Raw genomic sequence first — 20,515 nt, forward strand, 5'->3', positions numbered from 1 at the left:
ACAGCACCTTCTTCTGATAATGCTTTCCACAATCACGTGAATCGCCGAGGATACAGGACATCAATGCCTGATGGGATATCGCTGGAATATTGCTGAAGAACTATAACCACCCTCATCATAATCTCATATATCTATGCCGAGTCAACTGCAAAGAAATGTTCATTCAGAAATATTAAAAGTGACCTCTAATGTGTTGTACAAAATATGTTTTTCATTACATGCACCTGAATTGAGTCGACACTATAATCGGCTGCACTCGGTAGCTATTGGCAATTTAGGCGAGAAGCGCGGACTTCGGAGTGGACAAGCACTCCAAGAAATGAAAGTTGTCCAATCGACTATAGTCCAACTGCCTATAGGGAGTGGACGACAACCCTTTCCACACCCACAAGCAATCTCTGCCAAGAGTAGAGTCGATAGTCCGATTTTGGTTATATCATGAGCAAGTGTTCATGAATTCACAATAGTGAAGATACCAGGTGTTCGAGAGGAGGTTAGCATATCCAGTTCCCCATGCAAAAGATAGTTCACCTGAACAAATCGGTAATTAAAAAAATAAATACTTTATTTGTCCGAAAGCGAATTTGTTGTACATCAGATGCTATAATACGTAAAAGCAGTAAATAGTACATGTAACTATATGCGAATCAACACAACAACACAGTATTTACACATAGGGACTATGGTATAAACTGGTATAAACATGTACAGTTTATGGTATATGATGTATAATTTAAACTTTACTGAATAAAAATAGCACTCAAACAGGTCATAACAGGAGAGTGAAATATAAAAACATAGAGGTAATTGCTTGATGCAGGAGCTTATAATTTAAAATACAGAAGATACAATGTCAGGTTGACGTATGAGAATACAACCGATAAAAGTTTAGCGTAAATTTACTGGTTTTAAAATAGCGATGCTGGTTGGAATAAATTATGTTGATTCCCTGTTAGTTCTAAAAAAGTGGAGTTTGAAAGCGGCGTCCAGAAGGTAAAGGTATATATTCATTGTGAAGAAAGTGCTCGGAGTCGGAAGCAATTTTGTAAGCTAGTTTTTTTCAACATGCCATATAATTACTACACAATAGCAGATACAATCATCGAATACTGGCAACACCAACTATTATTCATCATACATCCTCCTCCCGCCCCTCAACTACAACAACTACTACTACTACTACTACTACTACTACTACTACTACTACTAGTACTATGTACTCTGACTCACTGAGAGCAACCTATTTGAGTGGCTTTTGGGAGTTGGATGTACAAGGGGATAGGTCTGTGGATATACAACTTCTTTGTTACAGTACATGCGACGTTTGGGTGTAGATGCTAAGACCGTTATCAAGCGAGTGAGAGCATATGACATTTTTATTTTACTACTTACCGAGAAAAGGTGAAGAAGTTTTCACAGTAATATTTCAGTTCGCCCGTCTTGCTCTGCACGAAAAAGATAATACCAACAACATTACAACATACACTAAACGCCAAAAGAAACGTTACCCTCCTACTTTTATAAATTACTGAAAAACTATCAAAGATATCTTAGAAGGTGTTAGTTTACAAGAAAGCTTAATAAAACAGCGTCATGCAAATCAGGAAAACAATTCTCAAATGCATTCATATCTAGGTAAAATGCATCTTTTTCTGAAGAGTTAAATTGCCCTATATTCGTCCATGCCGAAAGAAACCAATAAGTGCTTTTGATGTCCAAAAGAAAGGTTGAAATAAAATTCTGCTTTGGGACAATGATAAACCATTTAAAGTCACCATTTTTTTAACTATTAAAACAAGAAACAACTGTTGTAGAGTGTGTAAAATTGTAAAATAATGATTCCTGTGATTTCAGTCTTTTAAACATTTTCTACTTAATTTGCATTAGTGAAAACAAGTAAAACGTTTTTTGATATTGTGAAAAAATGTTTAGGAACATCTAAAATTATCTTTGTTAAATATTTTGCTTGCAAAATAACACTTTTCTATTTTCAGTTTACACATAGCAATATCAATCGCCAAATATTCAAGCAGTATATGCATCCATTTCACATTTAGAATGATTGTATAGGGTATGAAGAGAGCCTAGAATACATGATATGATACACAAGTACGAGAAATATGCCACGATTAAAAGCTGAAGAGAGAGAAAGAGCCATTGGGATGGTGCAGGTGGTGTCGACACACAGTGCTGTTGCCAACGCCCTTGGATGCCACCGTATCACGGTTTTAAGATTTATTCAGGGCTTCAGACAGACTGGGGTCAACGTAAAGTGTCCAAGAAGTGGACGTCCACGCATCACAACGCCAGCTGAAGATAGGTACCTCCGGGATCCATCATTAAGTAAGGAGGGTAACGTTTATTTTGGTGTTTGGTGTATATTAACTTGATTGGTGTTGCTTTAAGCTGCACACAGAATTATTCAATTAACACAAGGAACCTGTATTTATTAATCTGGGCCAGACAATCCAGTGTCTGATGTTAAACACAGTTAGCCTACTACCAGCGTGTGTGGCAAACAAAACATCTCTGACCAGCGCCTGAATCTTTGACTTGTGTCTTGAAAATGTAATCTGTATCTTTATTCTGAAATTTGTAAAAAGAGAATAGTTTTAAATACTACCAGCAACTTTTGCAGTAAACACCCGCGGAAAACCGGGTTAGAACTGGTTTTCAGCAACCCATCCTCGGCAATCCATGGTTGTTGTTATAAGAGGCGACTAACGGGATCGGGTGGTCAAGCGCGCTGACTTGATTGATACATGTCATCATATGCCAATTTTGTAGATCGATGCTGATGATGTGAATCCAGGGCTCCAGATAATGTTTCAACATCAGGAGTACCTACTCCTTATTTTTTTAATATAGGAGTACTGGAAAAACTTAAGAGTGCATTTAGAGTACTGGGCCTAGATTTTCGAAGCTCTCTTAGCGCTAGGAAAGTCGTAAGTGCCATACATTAACGTTAACTTACGACTATCTTAGCGCTAAGAGAGCTTCGAAATCTAGGCCCTTAATGGAATTTAATGGAGTACATTAAAACAAAACTTTTTCAGATAAATACGTCTGTAAATGATTCTAAGACCGTACACCATTGCTGTGGCGCATATCTGCTACGTTTTCTAAATTATTTCTTACCGTATCGTGCACGTATTGTATCCGTACATACGCCGATACGGCCCTTATCTGGAGCCGGGTTAAGCACTGGATTGTCTGGTCCCGACTCGATTATTTACAGCCTACTGACATATAGCTGACATATTGCTGCGTGCAGCGTTAAACAACCAACCAGCTTACAGTGAACACCTTCCCCTTGATGCCCGGAACTTCTTCTGTTGTGTACTCCAGCTTCTGTTCAGAGAAGAAATCCCTGGCAGCTTTCTCTGCGATGTCCACTCCCACAACATAGTGACCTTTGTCCGATAACCTGATTTTCAAGTGGAGGTGAAGGTTAGTCTGTATGACGTGAGGGGCGGTGGGTAGCCTAATGGTTAAATCATGCGCTCGTCACGCCGAAGGCCCGGGTTTAATTCCCCACATGGGTACAATGTATGAAGCCCATTTCTGGTGTCTCCTGCCGTGATGTTGCTGGAATATTTCTAAAAGCAGCATAAAACTCACTCACTCACTCACTCACTCTATGACGTGACTTTCCTTTAAATCATCATGTTTGTTACATATGTTTCTCCAATGCCAGCTTGTGTTAATAAAAATAAATTGAAAGTAATTCCATGGCATATGATCAGATAACTAAGCAATTATTCTTTTGCAAACCGAAAACCAATGACTGTGTCCTGATTGGCTGAAGAGCGGGGTTTGTGCATTTTAACGCTGAACGATGTCCAAGATTTACTTATGTATTTATCTATTGGGCAGATGAAAATGAGTGTGTACACGCTACGACGCTGAGAGATACCCTGTTGATGGCGTATTGTATTTCTGGTAGGGATGAGGTACCATAGCAACAGTAAGAGATCGATTTTACATAGATATGTCGTTGTACATTCCACCACCTTGCGGATTGTCAAGGAAAGAACTTTAATCTGTTAAATCAATGATTAAAGAGTTGACGTTGTTGCATGATGTTGCCTCAGATGACGATGTTGACTTAAGAGGTGAAGGTGAGCTACAGACCTGACTGGCTAAAATGATCAATAATCGGATAATATCGTCGATAGTTAAAATGTTAATGATTATGGGTATGAAAATTGTGTTATCGATAATATCGTACATCGTAAGTTTCAGCTTTCCCACACAACATACAAATTTAGGACTTTATTCATGGTCTGCTGTTTAATTATGTCCAGGACGTTGTTTTGTTAGTAGTCCATGAAAAACATGTCACCGCTCACCAGGGATGTCAAATATGTTGATTTCTTTCAGACGTTTTTGGCATTTTTGCTCAAAGTTACGTCTCCGATATTTATCGATAATCGATCGATATTTAGTTAACGATTATCGATCTCCATGATGTATATCATTAGCCAACCCAAGCTAGAGTGCATGCTGGGACGGGTGTCTGTCTTTCCCACGCTTCAAGGGTAGGACGGAGAGAATGTAACAGAAATACACAATATTCACCATCTCAAATCCTCAGCTTTTCCACATAGGGTCACGAGTACTTTCAGATTGGTCCTGGAGCCTGTCAGCTGCTCAAAGTGCTTTTCTAAAGACCTGCAAAAATGTTTTATAATATTCTTTAGTAGCTTCAAAAGTTGCACAGAAATTTATCACTTAGAAACACGCTAATAAATGCATTTAATAATTCTACAGAATCCTAAAAAACGCTTGAAATGTTGGATTGAATAAATGGATAAGAGTTTTTGTTTGTGTGTTATTTACTCCGCACTAGAACTATATGACAGCGGTCTTAAAATAATCGAGTCTGGACCAGACAATCCAGTGATCATTAGCATGAGCATAGATCAACGCAACTGGGATACGATGACATGTGTATACCAAGTCAGCGAGCCTGACCACCCGATCTCATTCGTCGCCTCTTACAACAAGCATGGGTTGCTGAAGGCCAATTCTAACCCGGATCTTCACGGGTAGGATGAATCTATCGATTATTTCTCACGGGTTAAGTTCAGCTGGGTAATCCATCTCGCCTTCGTTCCAGAAATCGACAACCTGTTTGAGACGTTCATCCGAGTCATCGGGGAACGGGGACCACGTGGAAAGGTTGTGGCTCTGCTTCAGCCATGGTTATAGCTCACCATGTAAATATGTAGATACCATGTATAGATAATATGTAGATACCATGTATAGATAATATGTAGATACCATGTATACATAATATGTAGATACCATGTATACATAATATGTAGATACCATGTATACATAATATGTAGATACCATGTATATTTATTTAATCCAGCTGAGTTTATCATTTACATGATGAAATTGATGGTTTTGAAAAAGAAATAATGAGTGAGTATGGTTTAACGACATTTTTAACAGTGTTCCCGCAATATTGCGGCGGGGGACACCAGGAATAGGCTTCACACATTGTAGACATGTGGGGCATGGAGCCTGGGTCTTCGGCACCTGGTTGACATTCTTGTAGTACCTCTGCCGACATCGACCACAGTCGTTGAAGTTAGAACCATTAAAACTTCTGTGAATCTACGTTCATTCCAATATTTTACAAGGCAACATGCATGACTGTGTTTAAATTTCAGATAACACTCACTGTCTATTTCTTTTTCCCGGTGGTGGAGAAAAGGATCCTTTTATATAGTACTAAGACCCCGTCAGTGACAGTACATACCTTGATGGCAGTTTTTAGCGTTACAAGCCCCTGTGGTTCGCTCGTCACGCCGAAGACCCGGGTTCGATTACCCACATGGGTACAACGAGAGTCAAGCCCATTTCTTGTGTCCGTGATATTGCTGGAATATTGCTAAAAGCGTCGTAAAACCATACTCACTCACTGTTTCTTCTTCAAAACCATCAATTCCGTCATGTTAATAAAATTAATTCAGCTAGATTAAAAAGACGTGATATCTAGTATCTAGGTGTCACTCACTACACACATAAAATAAAGTCAAAGTCAAAATTGTTTGAATTTGACTCACCGTTTGTACATAAGCAAGATAATAGTCAGCGTATTAAAATCATGCCTATATTTTGGAATAAAATCTAAAAACCCCGTAAACACACGCTCACTCCAAGTCCTCCTATACCTTAACTGCAGAGTGTCCTAGATGCCTTGACCCATATATGTCGTGGATGCCTCCTGGGTCACGCTGCTCTGATCAAGCGAGACACGACCCCGGTCAAAATACCTGAAGATTTCCTCCTTCCTCGCGGAGCTTCACTCCACACATACAGTACACTAGGTAGGTTGCTTGTACAGTAAGCGTACAGTCCACTAATTGATCAGTGCACGCTTATCCAACTACCCTAAGGTTTTAACGATCGAAGTCGTCACTGACAATTGAACTAATTTCGTAATATACGACACCGAGACGAGTGTTGATCAATGTAAGGGAGGTAACCATAGGGACCTTATCAAAACCTCTGGGCCGAAATTATGGCGCCCAAACATTTGAAGCACGCAACCTCTGCTCCGAAATTATGGCGCCAGTTTATTTGGACCACACAACCCCTGAACCGAAATAAGGCACCAGAACCTTTTTAACTACGCACATCTGACTCGAATTATGACGTCTGAACAATATAAACCCTCACCTGAAATTATGGCGCAGAACATCTTGAACCGGATGAATCGCTGAGTCACTCAATCTGTTTAAACATTTACATATAGCAAATTCATGTCACACACCAACTATTTCACCCAACATCTTTTGATATGACCCCTCTCAGTCAACACTGAACGGGTAGTTGAAACAGGCGTTGTGCATGGACCAAGGCTAGGTGTGCTCTAGCTGTGAAGGTAAGTTAATCTAGCGCTGTATTGACTTCAGACCTTTAGCAAAGTAAGATCGCACTAATAGCTAATCACACTATGCTCCTACGGCACATAGTGTACCCTACCTCACACAGAATCAGTGCACCGAACCACAACTCGCCAGTCTGGAATATCCGTTTACGACCTCAGCCTGTTCACTGTCGTCGATGTCTGTACCGACCTCGCCTATAGACTGCTGCAGAGCCCACAGGTCGCCTCTATATTCTGTTGACATTACGCGTCAGTGGACACACCCTTGTATTCTATAACAAGAGATTCTGCGTGCACATGCAAATGAGAGTACAGCTTCATATGCGAAGTCGAGAATGACGGGAATGGCTGTGATTTCATTGCCAAAAGGGCCCTAGAACTAAATATTGCGATATTTTCGGTATTTCTGCTCACGGGATCCTTGGATTTGACTTGTTTATAACATGACTGTCATATCTCTGTAAATCCTCTCTATACCTCAGCCAAAATCAATACAAACTATAGTCCAGGTTTATACCACGAGAAACATACCCATGTAACTATTGAGTTTTATTTCAGCAATAAATCTGAACGATGTCACAAGAGGATCGTGTTCCTGATACTCCCGATGGTAGGATCAATGATTGGCTGAAAGGCTGGGACCAGGGGCACTGGGACTTCACCTTCACGGAACCCGGCCAGTAGGTATACATAGGGTATAGGCCGGGCACTGGGACTTCACTAAACAGAGCCTGGCCAGTAGGTATACATAGGGCTGAGTAGGTCGGGCACTGGGACTTCACCTACACGGAGCCTGGCCAGTAGGTATACATAGGGTTGAGTAGGTCGGGCACTGGGACTTCACTAAACAGAGCCTGGCCAGTAGGTATAGATAGGGTAGAGTAGGTCGGGCACTGGGACTTCACTAAACAGAGCCTGGCCAGTAGGTATACATAGGGTTGAGTAGGTCGGGCACTGGGACTTCACCTACACGGAGCCTGGCCAGTAGGTATACATGGGGTTGAGTAGGTCGGGCACTGGGACTTCACCTACACGGAGCCTGGCCAGTAGGTATACATAGGGTAGAGTAGGTCGGGCACTGGGACTTCACTAAACAGAGCCTGGCCAGTAGGTATACATAGGGTTGAGTAGGTCGGGCATTGGGACTTCACCTACTGGGAGCCCGGCCAGTAGGTATACATTGGTTGGAGTAGGCCGGGCACTGGGGCTTCACCTTCACGGAACCCGGCCAGTAGGTATACATAGGGTGGAGTAGGTCGGACACAGGGACTTCACCTACCCGGAGCCCGGCCAGTGGGTATAGATGGGGTTGAGTAGGTCGGCACTTGGACTTCACCTACAGGGAGCTCGGCCAGTAGGTAAACGTAGGGTGGTTCCAACCGACTGGAGTCGTGAAAATTGACACTAAAACATACATTTTCCTGATAATGTCCTTTCAGAAATCTGGCGAAATATTTTGAGAAAGTTACTGACGGACGGAAAGGAATGAAAGTGCTGGTCCCACTCTGTGCGACGACCTTCGACCTCATCTGGTGAGTGTTTATGTCACACATCTGTGGACGTGCAATTCCGACTGAATCCCATGCAGAATTTTATGGATCACTAAGAAAATATTGAAATCTGAAATAGTCTTTAAATTTATGCTAATAATACAGGTGCTGTAAAAATATAAATTAGCGTTTATCCTAAACAAATAAATGTTGAATCTTTGTGTGTTACTTTACTTAAATATCGTTTCTTTATTGAAGAAATATTAATATAAATGTTAAGTCTTGAGAAATAAGTTTCCCGTCATGCATGCACATCTTTATTACAGTGTCCAATATGGCCAACGATTTGCAGTCGATTGTTGCAAAGGTATTTAATTTTTTTTTCTGCTTGAAAAAGACAGAGGTAAACCTTTCATTAGTTTAGAAAGGGTTTATTACAGAACTTGTAGAGCTGTTGGTATGTCTTACCAGCATGTTTACAATATTGTAAACAAATCAGACAAGACAGGGACCGTCTCAAAAGCAAAACCGGGACGTAAGACCATCCTTGACAACTTTGACAAAGGAGTACTTAGACGGGCGGTCTACAAACTTTATGAGAAGAAGAATATATATATTCTAAAGAAGCTACACCAGTGACTTCGTTAAATCTTTGGCCAATGTTCACAACTAGATTAAACTGACCGAATTACATCCATATTTTTTCAATGAAATATACTGTTGACATGCAAAACATTTATTGAAACGTTGCACATTTCTACAATCAATCGATAAGAAAACACAAGTGAAAGGATTCTTTCCAATGTACAGGAATTCGAATGTTTATTTCAAAACAAACACACATACACAAATGATCCCTTACATAACCAATGCGTATACTATACGTACACATATTCAACATTTTGCAGAAAACATCTATTGAGATGACCCCTCGCCCGAGCGTGTGCTCAGGTGTCAATTTCACCTGTCGATACCTTGGATGCTGATGAAGTAAAACAGGCAATTAATGTTTGTATCAAATAACGTCCCACTACCCCTAAGTTTTTGGTATTTGCGTCAGTAAAACACTTTTTAGAGCATGTCTCAAAATGTATTCCCTCGGTCTACATTAGGTAGATGTTTCTTGAAGTGATATTTGTTATTTAAGTAACTGTAATACCTTTGTATTTTAAATATAAGTCAAAAAGCATTTTTCTAGCACTTCCGACAGTACTTGAGATTATACTGCTGGTTAGGCCCCTGTTCCACCAAGCCGCGACCGGTAGATAACCGAGCGCGATCACTGCGACCAGTTCGATCGCACCCGGTTGCTGAATTTTTGCGGCCGATTTTGACACAGTTTGACTTTCCGGTCACACCAAGCCAGCTGTGCGATCCCACTACGACCAAAAAGTGTTCACAGGTCATTTTTTGGGCGAGCAAGACCAAATTGAGAGCGATACGATCGGTCGTATAGTCGTCACAATAGGGTCATACTGTGGTACGACAGTATTGGCGATTTTCCCTGCGAGCAGCCACGACTAGGTTGAGACCAACGTGATAGTTTCTGCGACTGACTTGCGACCAATCTGCGACCGACCTGACCAGTGCGACTGTTCGTGCGATCGAGTGCGACCGTATCACGACCAATGCGAGTCTATGTGAGTTCTGTACGACCATGGCGACTCTTTGTAAGATCGCATCGAGACCTATACAACCTCACCAAGACTTATTCGCGATCGGTCACCAAAGTTTAAAAACGTCCGCGACCGTCTGAGATCGTGTCATTCTGAGCCTGAACAGCAGACTGAAAACACCTAGAGAAGATGGACACTGAAATGACCCTGGTCTTTGCCTTGCTGTCGGAAACCCACCAACAAATACAGGATATTGGTAATTGCACTTTGGCCATGGTTAGACACATTCAGCGAAGGAGAAGAAGGCGTCGACAGCGTGAAGTTTGGGTACGAGAGTGACTTACCCCTTCGGAGACACAAGACCACTGCCAGTACTACCACCTTGTCCAGAAGTTGAAGGAAGAGAATCCAACTCAGTTCAAGAACTACATGAGGATGCCAGTCGAACTCTTTGACGAAATTCTAGAAAGAGTAGGGCCCATGATAACAGGAGAAGGCACCAATTACAGACCCATTTGGAAGCAGGGTTGAAACTCGCACTGACATTAAGACACCTAGCAACCGGTGACCAGTATGCAAGCATGGCATACAGCTACAGGGTCAGCAGGACATCAGTTCAGCGCATGGTACCCTTAGTTTGCAGAGCTATCACAGAAGCATACAGAGACGAGGTATTCAAGACACCTACAACAGAGGAAGAGTGGAAGAAGAAGAACCCAACAGTTTGAAGAAAGATAGCAAGTACCTCATGCCATAGCTGCTCCGGATGGTAAACACATCGAAATCCGTGCACCTCCAAACAGTGGAAGTGACTGCTGGTGTGTCTACAAAGCTGCTACTCCATCGTTCTGCTGGCACTGGTGGGCCACGACTACAAGTTCCTGTGGGTGAGTACTGGAGGTCTTGGACACCAATCAGATGCCCAAATCTTCAATGCATCAAGTTTCAAGGAACGCTTGGAGAGTGGTGCACTTGGCATTCCCCCAGCTGAACCTAATGAACCAGCTGACCCTAAATCAGATGATCAATCTAGGAACCTGCCCTACTTCATATTGCCCGATGATGATTTTGCCATGAGACCATTCTCATGAATCCCTGGTCCAAGAGAAATTTGAGCAAAGAAGAACAGATGTAGAACTACCGTATGTCAAGGGGAAGACTGGTAGAGACTGCCATCGGCATTATGGCTAACAGATGGAGGTGTCTCATGACTGCGCTGCATCAAACCCCTGAAATTGTCCAGACCATGACAGAGTGCTGTATAGTACTTCACAACCTCTTGAGCTTGAGACACCCAGGCATCCAAGACGTCGAGGTTGACCATGATGACGACAATCATGGAATCGTGTTAGGTTCCTGGAGACGAGGCATCACTCTCAACGAAGACAACGGTCCTCCTGAAACCACAAACAAGGACCATACAGCTGCCAATACTCAGTGGCTGTACCAAAAAAGACTGCTTCAACGACCTAATGAGAGGAGCAGTTGCTTGGCAGGACAGAATGGTGACCCTCACACGCCCACCTCGACGGGAGGACCAAGATATATAATAACATTCCTTGATGTGATGTGATTTGATGTCATGTGAGAACATTCCAGAATGTGGAGTGATATGAAATCTAAACAAACATGCCTTTGTATATTATACAGTATTGTGTATTAAAACTTATCAATCTGTCCTCGTTAATGATTATATCATTAAATATTTAATTCTCTCTTATTGTCTGTCGTTTTCTGAGCGAGTTGGGTTTCACAATGTGCCGGGTGTATGCATGATAAGCAAGCACAGGGTGACATCTTTCACTTCTAGTTATACTCAAGAGCCAAGTCTCTTTATGACAGCAAGCATGATCTCTTAATTCAAGGATTTCATATGAGTGAGAAGAAAAGGAAGGCATGATTTCTGAGTGAACTTCTTTATGGGGAATAACACCACCTTTCGGAGTATTGCCTTACTCCTTCATCAGGTGATTGTCTTAATATTGCCCCTCCTTCACCTGATAAAGGAGTTAGGACATACTCTGAAAGTGGTGTTATATTATTCCCAATTAAGCTCACATGCAGACATGTTGCTTTTTTGTTAAATATTCCACTTGTAAATGATTTAAGCCGTATTATACCAAATAAACAACCCATCTGTCATGAAAAAGAAGACAAAGATGTGTTGAAGCTTATAATAATTTAATCAAGAAATAATTTCCATATTCAAAAGAAAACAAAAAATTACATGTGTACAACACTCCCATGAAACAATTTTAAAGAAAAGAGTCACTTTGGGCGAGTGAGCGCGATCAAGTTGCGTGTGCATGCAACCGACATGCGACCGCACCAGGACCCCACTGCGACCGATGTGAGCAAACTGAGACCGAAAAAGCGAGTGACCCATCGGTCGCAAACGACGATCTCAGTGCGAGTGTGCACGAGTGAATGCGACCGAGAGACAAACATCGGTCGCAGTGGGGTCGCAAGCTCGGTATAACGGTGGTATTAGGCTCGCTGACTTGGTTGACACATGTCATCGTATCCCACTTGCGTAGATCGATGCTCATGCTGTTGATCACTGGATTGTCTGGTTCAGACTCTGTTATTTTTAGACCGCCGCCACATAGCTGCAATAGTCCTCAGTGCGGCGTAAAACAAACAAAAACAAAAATTGTCACCTGGCACGTATCCCTCTTGAGGTACGATCTTGAATTCGAACCGGCGAGCTCACCGGATACTCTCGGATTTTGCTGACAATTTCCATTTTGTGTGTAGGTTCTGTGAGCGAGGACACACTGTGGTTGGCGCTGATCTGGCCGAGAGCGCCGCACAGCGGATCTTCAAGCAGTACAAGCAGAAACCTATCATTGAAGACGTCCCCAGTATGAACGGAAAACTGTACAAGGTATTTGCCTTATTTGCGTATAGTTAGGGCGTACACGACGAAACCTGCACGTGCTTGCTCCGCATTGCTTGTACATATTTGCAAGGCTTGCTTGTATTTAGTTCAACATGACCTAATGCAGCATACTTGCAAGGCTTGCTTGTATATGAGGTCAACATGACCCAATGCGAACATATTTGCAAGGCTTGCTTGTATATAAGGTCAACATGACCCAATGCGAGCATATTTGCAAGGCTTGCTTGTATTTAGGTCAACATGACCTAATGCAGCATACTTGCAAAGCTTGCTTGTATATAAGGTCAACATGACCCAATGCGAGCATATTTGCAAGGCTTGCTTGTATTTAGGTCAACATGACCTAATGCAGCATACTTGCAAGGCTTGCTGGAATATAAGGTCAACATGACCCAATGCGAGCATATTTGCAAGGTTTGCTTGTATAAGGTAATCTAGATCCAAATAGTTATCAAACACGGAGACAGAAATGATATATGCTATGAAGTCAGTTGGTATCCATCTTGTTCCATTTCCCCACAGAATGCAAGTGGTAACTTCAAGTTCTACGTGGGGAACTTCTTTCGTTTTAATGAGTAAGTATGTTCGGACACTACGTTTTGTGATTTATCTCAGGGTTTAGAACTGAAAACTGCATGTGACTATATGTGGTTCTTTCTGTCATTTCACCAGTAATGAAGCACACTGAAAGTGTTTTAGTACATTTCCCTCAGAAACGCCACCTGCAACAAAACGCCCGGATTGTTACATTGTGTTTGAAGTTTGACAATGACAGCATACGCAGGGTTTTGTTGTGAATCTTACAGTTACCACAGTAGCACGCTGAGATTGTTTTACTGCATCTCCCTCAGAATCTCCACCTACAACAGCACACTAAGATGGCTATATTGTGTTCCAGGAATCTCGATGTGTGCTGTAGATGAAAGGGACAGAGACGAGTAGGTTGAACCAATCAGTAGGGGATTTCTATCCCAAACTAGTTTATAAATGTAGTCTTTCCAAAGCAATGAAACAGTTTACAGTTGTACTTAGCGTCTGAGCGTGCATGCAGTATGTAGACAGATACAAATTCACCTTTGTGGTGACTTACAATCTAGGTACATGAAAGCTGTCAGGGGAGTCATGGGGCCCAAGTTATCACAAGTTACTAACAGTATGAAGGTAGATACAGATTCATCTTTGTGATGGCTTGTATTCCAGGTACATTAAAGCTATGAGGGGTTATGGGGCCCAAGTGTATCACAATGCTGGAGTTTCCCAAGAAAGGAGGTTCAGGTAAAAAGACCGTGTCTGTAACTGGTTTCAATTCCATGGGCTGTTGAAATCCTTATCCTCTTGACCAGTCACTGACCATATACACTTAAGAACCATGAGGGCAGAATATCGCAGCATTTTACAAAGTAAAAGCTCTCTTATACTTATCGTATTGCTTTGAAACGATTGTTATCATGCCACTTCTTGTTTCGGGCATATTACACAGCCAGTTTCAGAACACCCAAGGTACATTCTAGATCGAAGAATTATAGATAAAGCAACATATATATTTTGAAAGTTTCACAAAGAAAACAACTGACTGTGTTCTGAATGTAGCTAATTGTCTTACAGACATATGTGTCCTTCATTGCAGGGGCTCCCTATCACTTCAGTGAAGGACAGTTGAAGGAATTATACGGTAAATCCCTTTCCATACGATTGTGTTGCAATAGTAACACCGGATCCATTCGTCTAAGGGCTTGTAATTCGCAAAGTAGAGTTGCGTTTCTTAAGCGTGACCGAATCATTTGATCATGGGTTCGAATCCGAGGTTGCCATGACTCTTTCTGTGCATCTTCTCAGTGCTTGTGGGTATTGACAAGGTGGCATTCTATAAAAGACCTGACATCACTGTTTGTGATATGTCCGTTCTAGGGTTGGCTATCCATATAGATCATAGAGATATATAATCGATCGTTTACTAAATATCGACCGATTATCGATGGATATCGGAGACGTAACTTTGCCCCAGAAGGTCAACATATTCGAGTCATTTTATCCAGTCCTAAGCTGTACACATGCTGGCTGAAATCATTTCTTTATTAGGAATATGAGTATGTGTTACACTGCCTTCATCATCGTTATTACCAATTAAACTGCATATGTGTGACTCCATATATTGTATCACAACATCAGTGTTTCAGTGAGTATTACATCAGGGTGCTTGTATCACAGTGTGAATGCCAGATTCGTCTGTGTCAATGGTGTTTATCAGGCAGCCTGCTCGTTGTTTTATCACAGGCGACATTTGTGACGTGGAGTATCTGGACGAGTACGTGTACGACTTCAGCGAGGCCCACGGTGGTGACGCTGACAAAGACGCGATGCCACAGGACTTCACAGAATATGATGCCAAGGTTTGTCTACAGACCTACTGTCTGCGGAAGAGGAACTGACTGAAATGTCACTTTTCCTGCTTTCATCTTATGATGCACTTTGATTCCGGGAACTGTTGCCAACAGTATATGCATATCATCTCTGTTGGGCAAATTAGGTGGCATACCATAGTAAGTGATAGAAATGTGATATGGTTTGGTAATAAAACGTGACAAGACATAGTGTTCAATTCTTTTTTGAGAAGTCACTTGAGAAAGAACATGGGTGATTTTACAGCACCTTCTTATGATAATTCTTCACTTCTCACAATTCCATGCAATGTAGAGGATACAGAACATCAATCAATCAATCTATCAATCATTTATTCTCAAATAACCACGGTTGGTAGTACAAGAGAGAATACAAATATTTTTTATACAAAATCAAATGAAAAAAATAGTTATAATATATAGTATATATAAATACAAAAATATAATACAAGATGGCCGTAGATAGTCTCAGTTTATGTTTCTTATAAGGGCTGATACTTTTCATACAAATTTTGATAAACTGATAATTTCTTTAGTGTCATTAGTTGTAAATAATTTAACAAAACTTTGCAGACTTGGATATTTTGTTTTGGGGGATGATAAGTACATTTTCTAGCGTCACAAAGATTTTGACATTCAAAAATATAACGAAATTAATCAGCAATATATGCAGTTTGACAGTTTACAAGTTCTATCACAGCGTGGTATGTTCTCCCAGCGGCCAGTTTCTATTGGTATATTGTGATTAGATGTAATAAATCTTTATAATCGAATTGATATTCGCTTTGGGAAAGATACGTATGTGTCAAATAGTGGATACTATTTAAGGTATTGATAATAAAATGCTTTTGAGCTTGAAGCAACAACATCATTTCTCCACTTTTGAATAAATTGGTCTTTAAGTATGTGTTCTGCCTGTAGAGCTAGCCACTGAGTTGTACAGGAGGACGGGGTTTTGACCACATACGATAATCCAGTACCATCTAAGTTATCCTTAACTTTCACCAGCCATGGTTTTTGTAGTAGTTTTTCGCTTTCATTATCCACTATCAAGTAATTATAAATAAGTTGTGAAAGTTTATTGATTCTATTATGGTTGGTTAGTTTATGCCAAAAGGTAATATGGCGTTTATAGATAGTTAACGTGATTGGGAATCTACCGAGCTCCCCATGAAGCATAAATCGAGGTGTGGAATTCCTTAGTCCTGTAATAAGTCGTAGAAATTTTAAATGGATTTTTTCCAGACATTCCACATTTTCAATACACCAAATTTCTGAGCCATACATTAGGATAGGTACTATCATTGAATCAAAGGCAAACAACAAACAGGCCAACGGCAAGTATCAAGAACATGGCTTTAGTGGCACCGAGATCCTTAATACTTGTCACTAGGAGAGTGCTTATTGGGTCTCCCTAAACATTTAACCGACTTCGTCTTTACACCGCTTTATATGTCTATCCAGTGTTTTCGTAAACGTCGTTTTGCTTTATAAAATACCTTACGAGCTTTATAACATTCTCCTCCGAAGCAAGGTTTACATTTTCGGTCCTTCTTCGTAAATTCTCTATGTAAGTATTTCCGTGCAGCGTCCGGGCACGTGCGCGACCTCGTTAGTGATGTCATTGACTGTTACTGGGTCAGCTTGAACCTACGTGTGTTTTCACTGTGAGATTATTTATCTGAGTTATATCTAAATTTTGGAGGAATTCATCGGTTTTATGTTTATTATGTCGCTTTGGTTTAGAGCTTGAGCTTTGAGTTGTTTTAGCGGTGCTTTGGGTGCCTGTCTCGGATTTCTGTGGATTTATTTAGCTAAGCTAAATGTTGCTGGGCAGTGCACATCTGAATACATCGGTGAGAAGTCAAAGATATTTAGATCAGTGGTGAGAGGTAAGCATGAGGATGACCATAAAACATAGTCTACCACACTAGCATCTTTACAGGTTCTTCTACCAATACCTCTGCCATGTCCAATTCTACCATTAGATATAAATAGACTCATGTTTTTACATATTTCTATAAGTTTGCTTCCTGAATTATTCATTCTTTTTGTGTCTTCATTCGCCCTGTCCCTAGGCAGATTAAGGTTTTCTAAAATATTAGTAGGTTCATAGTCACTATCAATATCACTTGCATTCATGTCTAGACGGGGTGGTGGGGTAGCCTAATGGTTAAAGCGTTGGCTCGTCACGCCGAAGACCCGGGTTCGAATCCCCACATGGGCACAATGTGTGAAGCCCATTTCTGGTGTCCCCCGCCGTGATGTTGCTGGAATATTGCTAAAAGCGGCGTAAAACCCAACTCAATCAGTCAGTCAGTCATGTCTAGATCTATTAACAATTGCTCATTAAATATAATGTAATTTAATTAGTAATTTTGTGCTTCCATTGAAGTCTCCCATTAAGATGATATGCTCGCTGATAGATGACATTGTATAATATAGTAAAGATTGTTCAGTGTTAGTGAATGTCTCACTGGTAAAATATTTAGAATTTTCAGGCGGTATTTACACAATACCATGGAAATTGTCTTCATTGACAAAAATAGTGTTTTGTCTATTTTAATCCATAATATGTAGTCACATAATTCTTCAGTCACGAATGTGATATGCATTTCTAGTTTGTGTTTAAAGGCTCTACCAATACCGCCAGATTTTCTTAAACTTTTTCTATTTTGCAAGAATAATTTATATCTAGGTATTTCAATATTTTCTAAGAAGTCAGTTTTAGGTTATTGAAATCCAACGATGTCATTATGCTCATCATATCAACTAGTTCCTTATATTGTAAACACCTCCTAAGGCCACATATATTTAACGGGAGTATCTTAACGGAATTCTCTGCATCATTAATGTTAGGACAGACATCACCACCACCACCATCATCATCATCGTCATCATTATCATGAACTATATATTCAACGATATCATCATTGATATCCACTGTATTTCCTATAGCATTCACATGCCCAACAACATCAACATCAGCATCAACGGCATTTCTATCAATGCCCCCAGTCAATTAGTGATTGGATATCACTGGAATATTGCTGAAGGCGAAATACACCCAGCCTCATGTGGTCATATATCTATACTGAGTCAACTGCAAATAAATGTTTATTCAGAGACATTAAAAGTGACCTCCAGTGTGTTGTAATAAATATTTTTCTGAAACGTTTTTCATTCCTTGCCTCTGAACTATGACGACATAGTAGTCGGCTACACTTGGAGGACATTGGCAACTTAGGCGAGAAGCGCCGAATTGAAATGAAAGTTGTCCAATCGACCGTCATTGAACAGAACTGTGTTTCATTTCTAAAGTAGAAAATGGAGGACAAAACCCTGTCCACATCATCAAGCAATCTCTGCCAAGAGTTGAGTGGAAAGTACGATGTCGTTTATATCATGAGCATGTGTTCATGAACCGCTAATAGTGAAGATACCGGGTGTTCGGGAAGAGATGAGCATATCCTGTTCCCCTTAGAAAAGATAGTCATTACCTCACCTGAACAAAATCGGGAATTATTACGGTACAAGACAAATTTGGTAAAGAGGGTATGCGCGATTGTACCTACAATGTTGTGAAATGTAAACACCAAAAGTTTGACCTGTTGGAATATTACTCGTCATAGAGGTAAAACTGACAATAGGAAAGTTGAAATCATGGCCTCTTGTCTTGCGTACAGATCTAAACACGAAACACATAAAGCGGTAACACTTGTCTCCTTTATTCAAAGTTCGGTGAGTAAATCAGAAGAAGGGCACTCGCAGTTTGATTACCGATATAACTGAAGCTATTGTTAAACGTCTTGTTTTTGCCAACCTAAGCTGGAATTCTGATTGATATGCATAAAAGAGGAACATACCACACATAGTTACTATGTTCAGTAAACTTCAGATGGCATTTACTTTCAGTTTTGATAACCTATCCTGGGGCTCCTTTCACGAAGCAACCTTTACTAAGGTTAACCTTAACTCCCATTCTTTAACATTGCACTAAGGTTACCTTAGTGACTTACGATCACCTTAGTGCTTTGTGAAAGGAGGCCCTGAACCTCTGAAGATTGTTATGTATGTATACCTATGCCCACCATGTTTATAAAGAAAAGGCCCACATGGATCAAGGAATGACAATTTAAGTCTGGCATATTGAATAGTGGTGGACAAAGTTGAAAACACAAATGTTTGGACAGAAAACGCAAATAGCTGCTTAACTACCTAACCAAACCATTGGAGATATAGTTATGAAAATAACGGTCTGAATTCAAGCCACTCTGGTCATATGGAAAATATGCAACCAGATATGTACAATTAGTAGGGTGGCAAATATGACTATGACTACATGGTAAATATCTCCATGCCACAAGATATCATCGCTACACGTTAGAGGTAACAATCAACGTATGATAAAAACATAGCATCCAATAGCTACAGAAGTAACACTACAGACAAAACATTATCAGCCTATAGCCTAACGAAAGCAAAGTCAAAGATCTGAAACCAAGCGGCAATTTGCTGCACAGTGATGAGAAGTTGGGGTGCAAGATCAATGGACCTTGGCGAACTCCACTGTACGACCCTTGGACTATCAAGATGCACAGGAAAATAAAAGCTCTCCTCTCTGAGTCGACCACTGTCCGTCTACTTGCACACCCCACCAACTCTCGTCCACTCCAGCCTCTCAGGTCGTGGGTTCTAGGGACACCCTGCTGTAGGCGTCCACTGTACTCTCCTGGGAGCACTGGGTGGGATGCCGCTCCCCTGTTATCTGTCTGTAAATAAAACACTTTTAACTTTTACAATCGCTCAATTTCCTCCACTACCCGTCGATCGCAATGATCCAGACTGTTATGTTATTTACTTACAAACCCAATTGGTTGTATCTGTTTACGAGTATCAACAAATCATGCAAACCAAATGCCCGATACTCCAAAGCTTGGATTCCAAGACCTAGAAAGATTTGGCTTTAGCAAATATTGAATTGTTCTGCTTATTGAGAGCACCACTACTACCTAGCACCTCATGGGTTGTAGTCTCTCGTACGAACTGTGGAGCATATATACATAATCCCACGGTTTACCCATTCCACTCTCACACTCTTCTCAGCCCAACCAACCTTCATTCACAACCTTAATTGTCATAAAGAGACTTGATAATTCCTCACAACGTTTGAGTTACCTTTAAATCTGTCTCACAGACCC

The 20,515-nt window shown here is 40.8% G+C and overlaps 2 protein-coding genes across 3 annotated transcripts; one reads left to right on the forward strand and one right to left on the reverse strand.

Moving 5' to 3' along the window:
• Positions 1 to 547: 547 nt before the first annotated feature.
• LOC124275408 (thiopurine S-methyltransferase-like) lies at positions 548 to 5,178 on the reverse strand. The gene is made up of 4 exons (XM_046710977.1): positions 5,081 to 5,178; positions 4,582 to 4,674; positions 3,298 to 3,427; positions 548 to 1,445 (listed from the first exon to the last, which is right to left on the reverse strand). Exons 1-4 carry the CDS (start codon positions 5,104 to 5,106, stop codon positions 1,389 to 1,391), a joined length of 306 nt encoding a protein of 101 aa, XP_046566933.1. The 5' UTR covers positions 5,107 to 5,178; the 3' UTR covers positions 548 to 1,388.
• Positions 5,179 to 6,734: 1,556 nt separating this feature from the next.
• On the forward strand, positions 6,735 to 18,492 carry LOC124275405 (thiopurine S-methyltransferase-like). Of its 2 annotated transcripts, XM_046710975.1 has the most exons (10): positions 6,735 to 6,901; positions 7,466 to 7,563; positions 8,115 to 8,138; positions 8,347 to 8,439; positions 12,771 to 12,900; positions 13,438 to 13,490; positions 14,013 to 14,049; positions 14,151 to 14,190; positions 14,543 to 14,587; positions 15,190 to 18,492. In XM_046710975.1, exons 2-10 carry the CDS (start codon positions 7,481 to 7,483, stop codon positions 15,342 to 15,344), a joined length of 660 nt encoding a protein of 219 aa, XP_046566931.1. In that variant the 5' UTR covers positions 6,735 to 6,901; positions 7,466 to 7,480; the 3' UTR covers positions 15,345 to 18,492. The 2 variants fall into 2 exon arrangements, with proteins under 2 accessions (XP_046566931.1, XP_046566930.1); XM_046710974.1 differs by lacking the exon at positions 8,115 to 8,138 and having other exon boundaries at positions 6,739 to 6,901; positions 7,466 to 7,587.
• The last annotated feature ends 2,023 nt before the right edge of the window (positions 18,493 to 20,515 follow it).

This window comes from Haliotis rubra, unplaced genomic scaffold (assembly GCF_003918875.1).
Source record: "Haliotis rubra isolate DU_JTF1 unplaced genomic scaffold, ASM391887v1 Scf2, whole genome shotgun sequence".
Classification (NCBI taxonomy): domain Eukaryota; kingdom Metazoa; phylum Mollusca; class Gastropoda; order Lepetellida; family Haliotidae; genus Haliotis; species Haliotis rubra.